We start from the raw sequence: 19,163 nt of genomic DNA, 5'->3' as shown, positions 1-19,163 counted from the left end.
GATAGAGTAGCTAAGTCTCTCACAGTTGATCATCACTACAATATTGCTTGTTACTGTGTACAGTGTTCTCCTGGTTCTGTTCACTTCACTTTGCATCAGTTTATATACATCTTCCCAGGTTTTTCTGAAACCATGATGTTAAGATTCTTATTCCTTTTTGAATACCTGTAATTGTTTTGCTTCTTTGGAGTTCACATTGTTGCAGCCTTCAGTAATGTTAAAATAATTTTTGTAGTAATAATGGCAGTTTGTGTGAATACCTGCTTCTACTTAGACATGTTTTTTAAAATATCTTTCCTTCCTTCCTTCCTTCCTTCCTTCCTTCCTTCCTTCCTTCCTTCCTTCCTTCCTGCCTGCCTGCCTGCCTGCCTGCCTTCCTTCCTTCCTTCCTTCTTCCCTTTCCCCTTCTTTCCTTTTCCCCTTCCACTCTTTTTTCCTCCCTCCTTCTTCTTTCCCTTCTTCCTTCTCTCCCTCTCTCCTGCTCTTCTTCCTTCCTTTCTTTCTCCTTCCTTCCTTTCATTTCCTTCCTTCTTTCTTTCCTTTGCTCCCCTTCCCTTCTTTCCCCTTCCTTTACTTATTCTTCCATTTCCCTTCCCTCTCCTTTTCTCCTTCCTCTTCCCCTTCTCTTCCCTTCCTTCCTCTTTCTCTCCCTCCCTTCTTCCCCAATGTGGGAAGGGGAGAAAACATAAGCTATGGAGAGAAAAAGGAAATGTGAGCAAAATATACTGTAGTTTAAATTTACTTAAACTGTAAACTGAATCAATTTTTTAAAAAATTCTAAATGAATTTGCTTATCTTATATATTACATAATTAGGGAAGTTTCTTACCCTGACCTTTGACAGAGGTAAAATTATGTGATAGCAAATATCATTGCAACAAAAAACTCCAATAGAAACAATTGCTCATTAGTTGGAAAAATATCTGATAATAAACTCTATTTCAACTGCAACAGGATTTGACCACTCCTATCTTCATTGACTAATATAATAGTTTCCACCGAAATAGACAGGAATTTCTCCTAAGCTGCATAGTGCTCAACATTCCATTTCCTGAGGCAGGGCTAGAACTGATATTTTAGGCTCTAACTTTGCAACTAGGATAGGAAATTTGCACTGAATACAAATTCTACAAGGAGAAAGAACTGACATCCCACTCTTGTGCCAAATAGTTTCCCTGTGCTAAAGCAGTTAGTCTTATTTCTTTGGTTGCTCAACACTTTTGCAGGTAGGTTCTAGGTTAAAAATGAATACAAGCCAGTCTGAATGTACTACAATCCCCATCTTTTTCCTGCCTTGTACTCAGAGCCATACTTGTCCCAGAACATGTGAAATCCATTAGAATAACCCAACTATACTATAAGTTTCTCATCCTCCTACTTCTCTAATTGTATCTAATGTCTAATCAGACATTTTTTTTCTAAGACAATCAGAGAGGTAATGTATGAATGACCCTCAGGACCATAATGAGAAAAGAGATGGTCAGATCTTCCCCAAAATCTCAATGAAGGAAAAAAATAAAAGGCATGACCAATCTGTCTGAAACACATAGTAGAAGTGACATATTGTCAAGAGAGAATCTAGATTTCTGTTGCCCAAACCAGCTATTTTCTTTTACACCTGAATTTTTGTCATTAAATTGTGGAAAAAGCATCCAGTGACTACCAAGTATGTTACTAATAACAGTGTTACTAATAACAGAGCTGCCTAGTAGAACTGTTAAAAGATAAGAAGTTTCACTGTTTTAAAGTAGAAGTAGAAAATCCCTTTCTATCAATACTTTATAAGATCCGTGATTTCCTGAGCATTCCTGCTACAAGGTAGGTCAAGATCCCTACATAATTTAGTAGACAGTCTTTCTTAGTTGTTTTCCCTCCTTCTCCCCAAATCATCCCTTGTTAGGTCAAACCTGTCATGATAAATCTCTTTGTATTAAGCTAGACAAACTAACAATCCATTGCCAGCCTTTACATGAACTTTTCCCAGCTTGGTAGGTCTGATCAGAGCTTATATCTGCTATCATAGCCTTGGGAAGCTCATGTCATCCCTGCGCTATAATGAAACTTTGCAGTAGGATGGTAGTGGAAGAGTTTGCCCCTTATGTGAAAATATCCAGTATTAGCAACCCCATGGTAGTAGTCTGAAATAAGTTTGTAAAAGATAGAGTTTGTATTTCTTGCCATGGTTCTCTGAATAAGCGTAGTAGCTACCTATCGTCACATTTAACATCTTCTGTGTTCTTGAGTACAGTGGTGTTTCCATACCAGAGCAAATAAACCAATCAGTTAATAAGCATTTTTAAGCCATGACTATGTATCAGTCACTAATCTAGATATTGGAAATACAAAGACAAAAAATGAAACATTTCCTACTCTTCAGACTGTTGAGTGAAACACTGTGTATGTACACACATATATACATATATGTATACATATGTATGTATATACAGAAAAATACATACAAAAAATGCAAAGTAAACAAGATATTCCAGGGATGGGAGGCACTAGTAGTTAGGGGGCTCAGGAAAGGGCTCATGTAGTAGAGTTGAGGATGGGACCAAGGTTAAAAATTTGAGACACTGGAAGAATTGTGGTGCCTTTGACAGACATAGAAAATATTAGAAAGGGGGTAGGTTTGAGCATAAAATAATAAGCTCTGTTTTGGAGAAGTTGAGTTTGGAATGTCCACCTGGTGATGTAGGATTGAAGTTTAGAGAAGAGATCGCTACTAGATATATAGATCAGAGTATCATCTATAAGAGAAGAGGAGAGAACTCAGGGCAGAGCCTTGAGGAACATTACAGTTAGGGGACATGACATGGATGACGAGTCAATAAAGGAGAAGCAGAAAGAATAGTTAAGACAGGTAGGAGGAGAATCAATAGGAAAGTGTCATGAAAATCCAGAGAGGAGAGGTATTCATGAAGAGAGGGTGGTCAACACTGTTAAATGCAGAACAGAAATCAAGAAGGATGAGTTCTGGGAAAAGACTGTCAATTGCCATATACCAATTGCTGCTTACTTTGGAAAGAAATTTCTGAGTTTGGAAGGCAGAGTGCATGAGGAAAAGCACAGAGGAGGTAACAAGGGCAGCATGTTTGTAGGATAACAGTTTGACTTGAACAAAGAAATTAGTGGAAGATAAAGCCAGATAGGTACATTGGGGACAGTCAGGAAGGGCTTTACATGCCAGGGTGAAGGGAAGTAAATGCAACTTATGGACTCAATTAGATGATCTCTGAGGTGACTTTTAACTTATATTCTTGAACTCTAGGACTTCATGATAGGAATAAGTGGCTATTATAGAATCTTAAACAATAGATGAAAGTGGTGTCTTGCTTAACCAATACTTTATGCATTATATTGACATTTACTCTTTGTGGACCTCAATACTTCTCCAGGTATGAAGCTGGAATAATAGAGTGAAACTTGGTTAGAGTCTCTTTCCTGTTATATTTTTCTTCCCATTAAGCAATTATCCTTTCATCTACCAAGTGAAGGCCTATAAAAAGTAATTTACCATATAGCAATTAACCGAACATCTTCTCTACCTGTAATTGAAAAAGAGCAGTCTTCTGGAAACAGTTAAAAGAACAGTTTCATCTTTACTCCTAGATAATCTGCATAAAATGCTTTGAGATCTGTTGGATGCCATAGTACAAGGGCTTCTTGTTATGTAAACTGGGTTTCTGAGTATGAAATTGTGGGTCTAGAGGGGAGGAGAGAGCAAAGCAAGTCTTTTAAGAAAATTGACTTCTGTAAACTGCCAAGGGAATGATTCTCAAATACAGACAAAGGCTACTTTAATACAATACCCAAAGAGATTCTTAAATTAAATAGTTCTTTTTTTAGTAAAAAATTTAATGTTAGGAAGTTTGGTGTCTTGTAGATCAAGTCTAGAGGTTTAATGGAAATTTGAAATGAATTGACTTGACAATTGGTCATTCAATAGCTATGTGGTCATTTCTACTACAGAAGGAAAGAATGAGTAACAAAAATATCAATTATACATTTATTTGTAACCTTATTCCCAAAGCTGAGTTTCCAAGGAAGAGCTTTTATTTGGATCACTGGCCAGTAGTACATTAAATTACATTTTGCATTTGCATAACATATTTGTTAATAGATAGAATGTAAGTAAATCATTTTACCTTTCTGGATTTCAGTTTCATTACAGATAAAAAGAAAATCAGACTAGGAAATTCCTTAGATCCTTTTTAGTTCTGACGTATGATTCTAAGAATTCATCATTTCTGTGATTGTATAATTTTAAATTTTACATTCTATATTTATAACAAGGAGATTGACTCAGCAGTATCTTTGATGCAGTAATGCTTCTGATCAAGGCAAATCTTACTTAAATAATTAGCTTTGGGAATAAAATTGATTTGTCTGCCTCAGCCTAAAAATGTCAGCATTTTCAAAAGCTGTTGTAAAAGTACTAGGTGTCCTAACTAAGGCACAAGGCTGTTGTCTGAATGGGAAAGGGTACGGGCAAGTAAAACCTGCCCCAAATTTATATGTCCTCTCTTGATTCTTACAAAACAGGACCCTACTTTCCAAAACAACACTCCATCTGAAGGAAGACTAGGTGAGAAGCTGGTTTGCCACTCTGGTAAGAGGGTCCCTCCCACAGTGTCCATCCAAAGACCATTCTCCACCATTGAGAACATCACCTGGACTTTCCCCTTCCTCCCTGCGGACAGAAGCCCTTCGGAGACATCCCACAAGACTACAACAATGTCTCGGAACCACTACGCCAGTTTTGATGACTTGTGGCTGGAGAAGCAGCGGAAAAGGAAACTTAAAAAACAGACCCATTTGGAGAGGGGGGTGCATGCTGGGACGCTGCCAAAGGACCTGGTCAAAGTAAGACACCCTCCAGCCATCTTTCTTTGTATCTGGCCTTGTACTTCTCCTCTCCAGCTGTGCTTGTCATTTGCTACTGTAACTTTCCAGTCTCTCTTAAACTGTATCTTGTCTCTTCCTGACTCCTAGCTGTCTGGAGTAGTGATAAACGACTATGTGGCAATCTCACCATAGGAGAACACGTGTGTGTTTGGTGGTAGTTGTTTCCTGCTGGCTGTTTTGTGGTTGGTGTCATGCTGTCCTTTCCCTATTGTGTGTCAATTTCTCCTGGTGGACATGTAGCCATTGAGTACTGACTGTATCTCCAGCCTTCTGTTAGATGCTATAGGGAATAGAGAGACATGCTCCCAATAATTAACAAGCTTATAGTCTAGTTGTGATGTCAAGAGAATACACAGAAGAACATTGAATAGTGGATAGATCATTGGATGTGGTTCTGAACCCCACTTTAAACACTTATTAGCTGTGTGTTCTTGGGCTTGTCACATAACTTTTCTGAGTCTCAGTTTTCCTCATCTGTAAAAGAGAACAGGATACTCAGTGATCTCGAAGAGTCTTTCTGGCTCTAAATATTTGATCCCATAATTTAGGGTATTTGAATCCCAGCTCTGATATTTCCCAATTTGGGGACTGTGGACAAATTGCTGAACCTTTATGGGTCTCAAGTGTCCTTATCTATAAAATAAGAGCAGTGGACTCAATGACCTTCTACCTTTAAATTGATGATCCTATGATTTTAAGTGTTTGAATCCGATCTCTCTCAATTGTGATCTTGAGTAAGCTGCTTAACCCCTTTGGGTCTCAATGACCTCATCTGGAAAATGAAAGGTTGAGCTAGTGTAACAATGAGACGTATTCCAGCTCTAAATCTATAATCCTATGAATGGTACAGACACTAAGTGCTATGATTTTGTAGGAGGGGAGATCAGTATAGGCTGGAATGATTAGAGTAGCTTTCCTGAAGGATACAGATGCACTTGAGTTGTGGAGGCTTTGGACGGAGAGACGAGAGGAGGAACACCTTTTGGGAAAGGTGGGAGAGTGTACATGTTGTGGACAAAGGGAGGGAGAGAGTGTGGAGGTAAGAAGGAACAAAATGTGTTTTGAGCCATAGTGAGTAATGTCTCTAGGAGTGGGTTTTGTGGGGAGTAATGGGAGAGAAGATTGAAAAGGCAAGTTGAAGCCAGATTGTGGGTTGTGGGGAAACTTGAATGTTGGGCTAACGAAGGGGTGAAGCACACATACATATTTGTAGGTACACATTCTAATGGTGACCATTCCAGGGAAGGGAATGCAATATTAATAATTCATGTTCATTTGGTAATTTAAGGACTACAGAAAATTTCTCTCAACAACCTCTGATATGGGTAGCAAAAACATTTTTATTTCATGTCTATGATTCCCTAATGTAGGATAATGTAGGATATTCCTCAGATAGAAATGATACCCACTAATACTCATATGCAACATTCCTGTAATTTATAGTCTTAGAGAGTTACCTAACACACCAAGAGATTAGAATCTAACTGATCCCGTTAATAAAAGGATTTATTCTATAAACCTCGAACTCAGTCAAAAAGCCGTACCCAGGGACCTAGCCTTGAGGCAGCAGGTTCCCCACCCCTGAGTTACATGATTGGCTCATGTAGTCAGTATGAGTCAGAGGCAAGACTTGAACCCAGAGCTATACCATCTTGCTTCTGGTGAGTTTTTATTATGCACCTTTTGTAGTTAAAAAACCTGATACTCCAAAAGGTTTAGTGATTTACCCATGGTCACTATGCTTAGAAACCATCAAAAAGGATATTTGAATTGGGGCCTCCTGACTCTCAACTTCAAATCTCTTTCTATTAAGAAAAAATATTTGACTTTTTCTACTCTTTCGAGGAAAGACACATAACACCAAAAATAAAGGTGGAGATTTAGCACTCATGCTAATCCCCTTTTTATGTGTCTAAGGTTCACTTGTGTGCTGTAGAATCAGACTCAGAGCCAATATTTGGAAAGTCTAAATACCTCCAGGAAACATAAGGTGATGAGGTTTGGGGCACTGGCTTTTACTAAGGCCATGAAACTTACCAAAAATATATAGTCAGACTCAGTCTGTGGCTCAAATGTTATTATCTTTCCAATAAAAGTTAGCTCTTGTGTTTTGTGGTCTAGTCACTGCTTTTGTTACCCCCTGTACTCAGAATGAGTTTCCGGAAACACTAAGGTTGTGCCTTTGAAGGTTACCATGGTGACAGGATGTTGCTCAGGTGTTTCAAAAGGTGCTAAATATGACCTACTTTGAAAGACTCCAAATCAGCATGGGAAAAAACGTCTATCACTTGTGTCATTTTTAAAAACTTAACAGTAAACTTTCAAGAGCTGTGATTTCATTGGTGCAGATACTCAGTCTATCAACACAGGTTTAAACCCCTCAATATCCTAGGAGATGGGTTTTGGGGATTGTCCAACCCCCCAAATTCATCATCCAGCTGCCAATCAAGAAGTGATGAACTTCTCAGTCCTCAATTTGCATGGTCCTAGGATGACAAATGTATAGTCAGTTTCTGGGAAGATACTTGAAGTCTTTCCAGGGTGATAGAACCAGCCAGAGTTTGTACTCTGGTGTCATGACTTTCCAGAGTCATCTTCATGCCACAGTGGGGAACTGGGGGAAGGTTTTGATGGAGGCATGTTTTCTCCTGTTTTTAAATTTAAAATCTTAAAAGAAAATGTTAAAACAGAACTTCTGCGGACTATTAGTGTGCCATGTAGGAACTACTTGATTGTTATTATGTACTGTTTGTTATAGGCCTGAGACTCCAGAGGTGGTATCTACACAGGGATGGACCACGCAGCTTTCTGTGAATGGCTAGAGGTAGTCAATAGCAACATGAGGGGCCCCTTTAAATTCTGCTTTAATACTCTCCTAGTCCATCCCTGAGCCTTCTTCTTCTCTCTCTCTCTCTCTCTCTCTTTCTCTCTAGCACTTGTTCCTCTGAACCCTGCCTTTAAATCCAAGATGTTTATGCCTCCCACTGTCAGCCATGACAATCTTAATAGCTAATAATAACACATAACATGTATATGGGGCAGCTAGGTGGCTCAGTATATAGAGGATCAGGCTTTCCTGATGAGTCTTCCTGATTTCAAATCTGACCTCAGATACTTATTAACTGTCACCCTGGGCAAGTCACTTCACCCTGTTTCCTCAGCTTCCTCATCTATAAAATGAGCCGGAGTAGGAAATGGCAAACCAGTCCAGTATTTTTGATAAGACAACCCCAAGGTCATGAAGAATCAGCCACAACTGAAAAATGACTAAACAACAAAAACATGGATATAACACTTTGAGGTTTACAAAACACTTTACATGTATTATCTCCTTTTATTCTCACAACTCTGGGAGACTGGTGCTATTATTAAACTCATTTTACAGATGAGGAAACTGGAGGCAGAGAAGTTAAATTACTTGCCCAAGGTCATACAACTAGTAAGTCTCTGAGGCAGGATTCAAGCTCAAGTCTTCCTGATTCTTAAGTCCAGCTCTCTATGTGCTACTATCACCTAGTGTCATCGTGACTCTAGAGTCACCATGCCCTGCCCTCTCAGAGGAATCCGTATTTGAAAACACAAATCTTTTTTTTTTTTTTGGTATCATAAATCTTTGACAGTCTGGTCAAGCCTAGGGCTCCCTTCTTAATGAGTGTGTGTGTATTTAATAATAAAAGGAAATATTAAATCTCTGCTATTGGTTAGTGAAAATAAAGATGTAAACATTTTCCCATCCAAGTTTACATCCCCCCTAAAATGTGTCCATAAACCTCTACAAGGAGTTTGTGGATCCTAGGTTAAGAACCCCTACTTTAAAATGATCTCTCACAGTTCTCAACCCACCCACGTTAAAACTCCCTTTCCCTGTGTGACCATATGTCAAGAGCAAAGAAATCTACTCGAACCAAATTACTTTACAGTGGTCAGCGTATGAAAAGCCAATCCCAGTGGATTTGATGAAGTAAATTTTTTAAGCAGCTACTATGCTGAAGGATGACTTCAGGAGGAGCAGAAAAGTAATCTGGTTAAGCCAATTTACCTAAAGTTTGAATGGAAAACTAATAATACCACTGCATATAGACATATACACATAAATATCCACATATCCATGCACCAATACATACACATGTGGGTGCATACACACATAGACACATCCTCACAAGAGAAGCTTTCTTATGAAATTCCTTTAAGGTATTGATGAGCATTCAGGAATGAGTGATAGCTGCCTAATAACCCAGCTGAATACATGTCTAGTGGTGGAATTTAAGGACAGACATTTGAGGAGGCTGATGGTACGTAGAACTGAAGAAATAAACATTAGAAAAGTTTTTTGATTTAATTTATTGATATAATTGATTTTGTTATTTGAATTTATGATATAATATTGATTTTATTTATTGGTATAATTCAATAAATATAACTATTTCTTTTAAAATGATAAAAGGGGAAACATGAATATGGGAAGGAGGCAAAAGGGGAACAGATAAGGAAAAAAAGACATCATCGTCCATCTTATGCAAGGTAGTGTGGAACATTGGAAGGAGCTCTGGATTTTGAGTCAGAAGATCGGGGTTCCTATCCCAGCTGTATTGTACTGTGTGGCTTTGAGCATATCAGTCAGACTCTCTGGGGATCATTTTCTCTATCTGTAATTGAGAAGTTTGGATGAAGTTACTTCTAAAGTCTCTTGGGGATCCAGATTCAAGATCCTATGATCTCTGCCTCCTCTGGTGAAGGAGGTCCAAAACTTCTCAACTTTGTTTTAAAGGAAAAGAAAAGACATGTCATGATTCAATAGAGAATAACCCTGAGAAGAAGTGAAAACTATAGCCATTTAGTAGGCCTGAATTCCCTAGGAGTGGGGCAGTAACTGACCTTACTCTCCTAACCCTTCCAATGGGATCCTTCATGCTAGGATGTCAGGTAAACTTGAGCTGCGTAGTTTTTTTTTTTTTAATAATTATTTTATTTGTTTTCAGTGCTCTGCAATCACTTCCATATATCTTAGTTTTTTTCCCCTCCCTCTCCCTTCTACCCTTCTCTTTCCTCCCTCCTTCCCAGAGACGGCGTGCAATCTTATATAGGTTCTACACATACATTCCTATTAAATACAATTTCACCTTAGTCATGTTGAATAGAAGAATTAAAATGAATGGGAGGAACCATAAAACAAAACAAATAAAAACCATAAAAACAAACAAAACATAACACAAAAGAAAACGGTCTGCTTCATTCTGTGATCCAATTCCATAGTTCTTTCTCTGGATGTGGAAGGCATTTTGCCTCAAAAGTCCATTGGGAATTTTTTAGGTCCTTGCATTGCTATGAAGGGCTAACTCTACCAGAAAAATTGCTCACACACTGTGGTGGTTGTTGTGTACACAGTTCTCCTGGTTCTCCTCTTTTCACTCAGCATCAGTTCATATAAGTCCTTCCAGGCCTCTCTGAAGTCTCTCTGTTCATCATTTCTTATAGCACAATAGTATTCCATTACATTCATATACCACAACTTGTTCAGCCATTCCCCATTGATGGGCATGCCCTTGATTTCCAGTTTTTGGCCACCACAAAGAGAGCTGCTATAAATATTTTTGTATACGTGGAACCCTTTCCCATTTTTATAATCTCTTTGGGATACAGTCCTAGAAGCGATATTGCTGGGTCAAAGGGTATGCACATTTTTGTAGCCGTTTGGGCATGAGCTGCGTAATTTTTAAAAGAGGGGCATGATCCCCTTTTATCAACTCAAAAATGTAACTGCTTTGGTAAGATGGTAGATGAAGTCTACCTGGATATCAGCAAGGCATTTGACAAAGCTCCTCTGAGATAAAATGGAAAGAAGTGGGCTGGATGTTAATACAATTAAGTGGATCCTGAACTGACTGAATGATTAGGCCGGAAGAATACTAATAGATGAATCAGTGTCAACCTCTTGTAACCATAGGAAGAGGCACTTGGCCCTTTGCTATTCAACATTTTCATCAATGATTTGAATAAAACTACAGAAGGCACATTTAGCAAATTTGTGGATAATGTATAACTGAGGAAGACAGCTAATATGTTGAATGAGAGTATCCAAATTTGAGAGGATCCCAGCAAGCTAGAATCGTGGTTCAATATTCATTACATATGCATATATATACATGCACACACATATATATTTTTAATGAGCATATATATTTTAATAGATGATGCAGTGGATAGTGCACTGCAACTAGAGTCAGGAAGACCTAAGTTCAAATCTGGCCTCAGACACTTACTAGCTGGGCAAGTTACTTCACATCTAATTGCCTCAGTTTCTTCATCTGTAAAATAGGGATTATAATGGCATCTGCCTCACAGATGTTTTGACTATAAAACACAATAATACTTGTAATGTGCTTTGCACTTTAAAGTGCTACGTAAATGATAGCTATTATCATTGTTACTATATTTATACTCAGATGTTCAATTGAATGGGGATAGGATGAATCTGAAACACCTGTCTTTTTTTTTCTTCCATGAATGGCTTAACAGTAGTTTATGTTAAAAATAACTGGGGTGTTTTAGTTGACCACAAGCTCCATATAAATCAAATGTGAGACATAGTAACTAATAATAACTTACATTTACATAGCTTGTGACAATTTACACAGTCCTTCACTCTCCTTTAAATGACCCTGTTAGGAAAGTAGTATAAGCAATATTTTCATCATTTACAGGAGAGGAAACTGAGTTAAATGGCTCACCCATAGGTCACATAGCCAGTAAGTGGTAGAGCAGGTACTCACACCCAGGTCTTTTGATTTTTAACTCCATCAAATCATGCTGTTTTCCATGTAACCTTGGGCTGCACAAAGATAAGATAGTATCCAGTTCAATGAAAGTACTAATCCCACAAAATTCTGCACTGGTCACAACATAGCATGTATTGAGCTAAAGACACTGATGCATTAGAATATATAAAGAAAGGAATGACCAGGTCAGAGGATTGTAAACATATCCTATAATGAATACTTGGGGAATGAGGAAGAAGATCTTTAGAACATGATAGGTGTCTTCAAATATTTGGAGTACTGTCATATGGATGTGGGATTACACTTGTCCTGTGTCACTCCAGAAAGACAGAACTAAGACCAACTAATGAAAGCTATAGGGAGGCAATTTTCAGCTAAATATAAGGATCAACTATTATTAGAGCTGCTTAGCCAAAAGGAGTGAGCCCTGGATCACTGAAAATATTTCAGAGGAGGCTGAATGACTGACCATCTGTCAAGTATGGTGTAGTGGGGGAGGAAAAGAAGTTGGAGGGGGTGGATTTCTGCATTAGGTGAACAGTTGAATTTCTGAGGGTCTTTCTAACTGTAAGATTCTATGATTCTAAAAGTCTATCCAAGCTAGGAAAAGAAAGTCTGAGAGTTGGTAGCACCAAATTCTAATCCTTGCCTTGTCACTAACTAACTGTGCTACAATTGGGCAAGGCACTCTTAGACATTCTGTCCTCGGTTTCTTCATTTGTCAAATATCCCAATTTATTTCACTACATTTTTATTGGGAATCAAATGAAAAGGTGGATGTGGAAGCCCTCAAAAATTAGAAATGCTCTACAAAGATGTCGGATTATGAGTTTTTTATTCCCTCTCTCTGAAATGAAGAATAGATGAAAACCCACCCACATCTAGGAATAAATTGAATAATCGGGGAGCTTTAATTCCTCCTACTTTTGAGATCTATATTATTGTTATAAAAAAAGAATACTTCAAGAAATGGTTTCTATAGAAATGGAAATTATCCATTGTGTTCTTCATTAAAATCTGAAAAATGTGGTCAGTATCCCACAATTTTATCAGGAGATTTGGGAGGGAGAGGGGCCCTTACAGAATTATAGCCATTAGGTTTCCATTTAAAAATTATCTTCATAGAAATCAAGCTCCAAATCAACATGGAAATGTAGCTGATCAGCTCTTGATTACCACATCCACCCCCAATCCTACATGTGGATCATTCAAACTCATGTATAATCCAGAAGTCATTTCTGCAGAATTTGTTTGTTCATTTATCAATCAACTAGTTTTTTATGGATACAAATTGTGTTCCTAGCCCTAATTAATCACCAGATAATAATGATGATAGTAATTATTATTTATAAGTCACTTTAAGCTTTGCAAAGCACTTTACATATATTCTCATTTTTATCCTCATAACAACCTTGTAAGGTAGATACTATCATTATCCTCATTTTACAGATGAGAAAACTGAGGCTAAGAAAGGTTAGGTGACTTATCTAAGGTCTCACAGCTAGTGTCTGAGTCAGAATTTGAACTCAAGTACTCCTGATTCCAAGTCCAGTGTACTAAACCACTTAGCTGTCTCATGGAATACCTGAGCTAGAATGGACTTTAGTGGTCATCTAGTACAATCTCTACAGTTTTACAGATGAAGAACCATCCCTGTGAGACATTAAATGACATTAAATTACATTACATGTAAATAGCAAGTAGCAGAACCCAGAACCAAAACCAGGTGGACTCCATATCCACTTTTTTTCTACTCTATACCATGTTGATTGAGAATAAGGTAGGAATGGAGACAAAGGAAGACAGATTAGAAATGCATTTGAAGGGGAGGGGGGAGGGAAAAAGTAGTTAAAAAAAAAATACCAGTACACCATAAATTAAAGAGGATTCCCAAAGCCTTTGTCAGATGATAACAGAGGTCGTGGGAGAGATGGAGAATGGCAACCACTGATAAAGTATTCCCAGGTAGCTGAAAATCGTCTGGATGGCAGACCACCTTTGGTCTACTCACAGGAATAGGAATCTCCAATAGGGGATTTGAGGAAAAGGGAAGACAAGGTCATTCCCTAGCATCAAAGTGTCTGGTTGGGGAGACAAGAAGCAATTAGAACAATTAGAGAACAAGACAGTATATAATAAAGTGCCAAGAGGCTTGGTACAAACATCAAGAAAAAAGGAGACTACTAAATATGGTGTTAATTAGGCAGCATAGGGAAGAAATGCAAAACAGACTGGAGGACGGAAGAACCAGAGTGAGCTAGAGTCATTAGGGAAATTTTCATGGAACTTGACTTGAGTCTTGCAGGATTTGAAAAAGCAGAGAGGACGAGAAAGGGCATTCTAAGCAGGGGGCAATCAACTAAAATGTAGACGGATGATTTTGTTTCTTTTCCGTAGTCAACATTCAGATATGGAGATAGTTCTATATTTATCATCAGCCCTTAGAGTCTCTTTCCTTCCAGAATGGAAACCTCCTTGTGTAAATGAGCAACCCATTGAAAGCTACTTCTGAGATGTGTTAATGAAATTTGTAAAGATTATAATCTGTGTGTTGTATTAAGAAACAAGCTGCATAATGGGAAACAGTGTTTTTCTAGGCCTTCCAGGTATGCTTTTAGATTATTATCATGATTTAAATATCAGCATTTGTGCTCAGAGCTAGGAGGTATTTTATTTAGATTAAGGATTTGGGCTTAGAATGTTTCAGGAATCTTTCTGGGGTATCACTGGGTTTACTGGTTTCCTAGGCTTTTTGATTGAGTATAAAGATGGTAAAACTATAAAGTAATTAGATCATTCATTTTGTGGCTTATAGGTGATCAGTCTCATGACACTGTAGTCAGGTTAGTTTGTTAAAAAAAAAAAAGTATTTTCTTAAATCCAAATTTTACTCAAGTCAAGCTCAGCCAATCAGCTTTCCATCAGAACACAGGACTTATAGGTGAAATAGGTCATCAAGATCATCTAGACCTATCTCTGCATTTTACTGGGTAAACTGAGAACCAAAGGAGCTAACAGATATGCCTTGAGGTCTCACAAATAGTAAATTTAAGGGCTGGGATTTGGATCCAGGTCTTGTGGTCCCATATTTAGTTCTCTGTTCTACTGCTATAACATGGTGCCTCCTTTAGTTAACTTTCCAGGACCATTACAACCTACCTCCTCTGAACTCCATATGTCAATAGGCTACTATCTATAATATTTGACCTGATACTTGTCATATACTGCCTTGGATTGGTAGTTATATTTTCCTGTATTTATGTCTTATTTCCCCAACTAGATGAAAAAGCTGTCACTAAATCTGCCTCGGTCTTATACCTCCTGTACCACCTAGCAAAGAGCCAGGATGGGGTAGACACTCAAATACTTGTTTGAAGTTGATTAAAAGAAGGCCTGGCCTTCCATGTTCTTAGAAGTTTTAGCAAACTGGAGAGAGGGCTGCTGGCTGGATAGATATGCAAGGTTAGACACACATTCCTGTGGTTATATTTGTGCGCTAAGCCTTTAGCAGTGAAGGCAGTGCCCAGCAATTCAGTATGAATAAAGTCAGGAAAGTACCCTGCTGTCATGGAAAGCACACTACCCAGAAATCAGGAAACCTGAGTTTAGATCTTGGACCTATCATAACAACAGTAACATTTACATGGCACTTTCAGGCTTGCAAAGTGCTGTATTATACAACATCATATTTTCATCCTTACAGCCACCTGTGAAATATGTGCTATTATTATTCCAGTTTTATAAATGTGGAAACTGATGCACAGAATGATTGAGTGACTTGCCCAATGTCTGAGGGCAGAATAAAATTTCGATCTCCCTGATGCCAAATCTAGCTTATTTAATCCATTGCGCCACTCAGCTGCCTTGTTAATTTGCTGTTTGAGCTTAAGTATTTCCCATCTCTAGGCCTCAGTTTCCTCATCTACAAAATGAAGCCACTGGACTATACTCCCAACTCTAAAACCTTATGATCCTTTGACTTGATGACTTCAAAGGCTCCTTCCAGTCCTAAAATTCCATAATTTTAGAATTGAGCCATTTACCCCCCCAAGGAAAAAGAATCTAAAGTCAGAACTTATGATAAATTCCTTATCTGTGAGGAATAGTATATCCCGTCCTTATCACAATCCTGATCCTTCTCTTTCCGTATTTCTTTCTCCTTTTATCTCTTCTGAACTCCTTTGCCCTAACAGAGCACCTGAGGCTTCACTTTCTTTCTTTCTTTAAAAATAATACTTTTCCTTTCCAAGGAAGTACTGAGACCCTGGTGGTGGTGAATAGAGGGAGAAATAACTTTGTCTCCTTCCCAGAAGCTACATATGGATAAAAAAGACATTTTTATATTGAACTGGCATTAGTCCTCTGGTTTCATCTCCCACAACCAGAATGGAAAAATTCCAAGGTTCCCTGTTAAGAATGAGTATTATATTTGTACCAACAAGGCCAGAATCTGTCATTAATTAGGAAGATCAAGTTTGCACTCAATACCTTCCCAGGTCTCTTACCCTCTTCTCCCCCAGGTGTGCTTCTGTTCTCATGCTAACTCCTGGCTGCTTAGGCATCCTAAATGTGGAGGCCTCCACCAAGGCCTAAATTTCCTGGGTAGCTTGGAGTATATTCCCTATGTCTTTTAAGACTCTGTGAATAGTTAACTTTTTTGGAAAGTAATCACATACGATTATGGGTTAATGTATAATATAAATATAAAATAATAAGTATTAAATAATAATAATAAATATTTTAAAAAAATATAAAAATTATTTTTATTACTTACATTTGAATATGAATATTAAAATTGCTTACATTTCTATACGGAGCCCCTTCATCGGAACAAGCCAGTATGGGATTTTATACAAATATTATTTTTCCATTTTGCAGTTTATTATGATTTTAAAAGCCATAACCTTTAGGAATGAAGCTTTACTGTTGGGAATTCAAATCCTGTGATATCCCACTGGAGAAGAAAATTATACTTAATATAATAATTATAAAGATATATGTGAGGAACAGCATGGTTCTAATGGCTAGAGAGAGGCTAGCTTAGAGTCACAAAGGTATAGTGTACATAGCACTGGACTTGGGGTCAGGAAGACTGGTGTTCCAATCTTGACTTAGAGTCTTACTAGCTATGTGGGCCTACCTGGGCCTCAGTTTCCTCATCTGTGAAATGAGGGGATTGGGTTAGATGGCCTCTAAAATCCCTTTCAACTTTAAATCAATTATATAACCTAGGTTCAATTGACTCTGGGTCAGGAAAACCTGAGTTCGAGTGACCATATAAGAAGTCACGTGACCTCTGAGGGTCCTCAGGCAATTCTCTTAAAGTTGAAAATGAGTTGCTAATGTGTACTGGTGGAGAAGTTTCCACACTGAGTTTCCTGGCATTATTCACTATGTATTAGGGCTAGATATGGGACCAGCTCCATTGAGTTAGGTTGCCTTACTTCAATATAATGAACTAAGGCAAGGATTGGGGGTAGGGGGTAGAAGACAGGAGGAAGGGCAAAGTCAGGAGAGAGATACCGCTATCTGACTATGCTAGACTGGATACTGACCTTCTTTCATAGTCTCTTGCTATGTTTTATTCAGAGCCACCCATGTAGCAACTCAGTAAGTATTAGCTGATGATTTTTTTAAAAAAACCAGACATAATAATTTAGGAAATAGGAATTTAACACTGAAATGTCTTGGTGAGGTTTTGTTTGTTATTTTTAATTTTTGTTTCAGCAACATAGAGCTGCTCCAAATGAAACACATCCTTATGAGAGGGGCTAGGGAAAGGGACTGGATCTGTGATTCACTGATTTAGGGAATTCCCAGGTGAAGAAATTCTTTCTGCCAATTCAAGTCAGCCCCTTCTCTGCAATTCTTAGTTTTAGAGATGCCTAAAAACCACTGCCTTACTCAGGGTCACCCAAACAGTATGTATCAGAGGCTGGATAGACATTAACCAGCCAAAACATCTGGGTTTCAAGGCTGGTCTCTTCACTCTACCAGGCTGCCTTTATGTCCTTAAGAAAAAAGTAAACAAATAAAAACATCACATCCTTATGTTCTTCCACTAAAATTGGGCCTCCATGAAACCTATGAGGATTCTAAAATTTCACAGGTGCCATCAGAAGTGGAGAACTCTGCCAAAGGATCCAGCAGGACTGGACCAATCAAAAACTGGGAAGGCACCAAAGTTGGATTTTTATGGGGGGAGGGAGGAGAAGCCTACCCTTGTCTTCTCAGCCCCTCATCACCACCCAGGTACCCCGGGTTCTCATGCTGCCTGAATTGCTTTGGTCAGAGAGGAAATGACTCCAAATGGGATCCCTCCAAGGAGTATGTACATTAAAAAATAAAATAAAGGAGAGCCTGGTAAGAACAAGGCTTAACTCTAAGAAAATACCATCAAAGGCAAAATAAGAGGCACCATGACAGATGGTAGGTAATGATTTTGTTTTGTTTGTTTTGGCAGAGAACCTTTCCCACATCCTTCACATCCTACCACATCAATAGCCATTCTACCTGGGGTGGATATTCCATTTGAATGGAGAAGGGAGGGGCCCAAAGAGAAATCAATGACAAGAAAGTAAATCTTAATTCATTTTCAATTCTTCCTCTTTCTTCTCCATCTTCAGGCTCGAATGAAGATGTCCCTTACTTCTCCTGTGCCTTTAGACATTCTTGCTCTGAAGATACAGCCATTCTCCCAGAGTGCACCAACCTGTTTGGACCACAAGTGCTGGAGAGAGCGAATACCATTCTCTGGTAAGTACATAATTTCCTTTTCACTTTGGAGACACCTACTTTCTTTCAGCAGGGAAGGCTGACAGGGGTCTATTTTTTGTTGGGGCCTACAGATTGTTTTGTTGGTTTGTTTGACAGAAGGATGCGATGGTGATCCATTCCTACTCTTGGCAGAGAGGGACTTAGTGGTTATCAAGAAAAAAGGATTAATATCAAATTCCATTATAACAAATGCTACCACAGAAGAAGTCTCTGTATAACCAAACAGATCTTTCAGGCAGGATTGCACAATGGAAATTTTATTTTAAGCTCTATTTAATAACAGACATTTCTGGCTCAGCCAAATAACATAGTGTGGTCTTCAGAGTGTGTTATAATTGGGATTCAACTGGTATTAAAAAAATAAAAACTATTCCATAGAAATCCTTCTTTTATATTTTGCATGCTGAGGGATGAAATTGAGAGTTCTTCCATTTGCAAAGCACTGGCTTCTTAGTTATGTATGGTCACAGAAGGTTTGGACTTGATTTTTGCTTGGTGTAGTTCAGGCTGAAGGATCTAAATTTTAGCTCAGAGAGATAAGGAACTGAGGCTATTCAGGAAAGATTGTAAGCTGAGGATGGCAAATTGGACCTTCTAAGGTGGAAGCATTTTTCTATCAGAAGCAAGGGATAAAGTATGAGCCCACCTAGGCACAATATTCTATTAGGAAAGCAGAAAGGGGAGCACTTTCTGGTTCCTTTTC

The 19,163-nt window shown here is 38.3% G+C and overlaps 1 protein-coding gene across 5 annotated transcripts in view; it reads left to right on the top strand.

The window, feature by feature from the left end:
• The window catches only part of ARHGEF4 (Rho guanine nucleotide exchange factor 4), a 501,611-nt gene that overhangs the window by 257,959 nt on the left and 224,489 nt on the right, over positions 1-19,163 (top strand). For all 5 annotated transcript variants that reach the window (XM_072613489.1, XM_072613487.1, XM_072613486.1 and 2 more), the window contains 2 exons: positions 4,545-4,865; positions 18,310-18,439. In XM_072613489.1, coding sequence (XP_072469590.1) covers positions 4,545-4,865; positions 18,310-18,439 — 451 coding nt within the window. The remainder of the gene's footprint in view (positions 1-4,544; positions 4,866-18,309; positions 18,440-19,163) is intronic.

This window comes from Notamacropus eugenii, chromosome 5, assembly GCF_028372415.1.
Source record: "Notamacropus eugenii isolate mMacEug1 chromosome 5, mMacEug1.pri_v2, whole genome shotgun sequence".
NCBI lineage: Eukaryota > Metazoa > Chordata > Mammalia > Diprotodontia > Macropodidae > Notamacropus > Notamacropus eugenii.
Note: the sequence above shows the minus strand (reverse complement) of the source record. Positions and strands in the feature narration are given on the sequence as shown.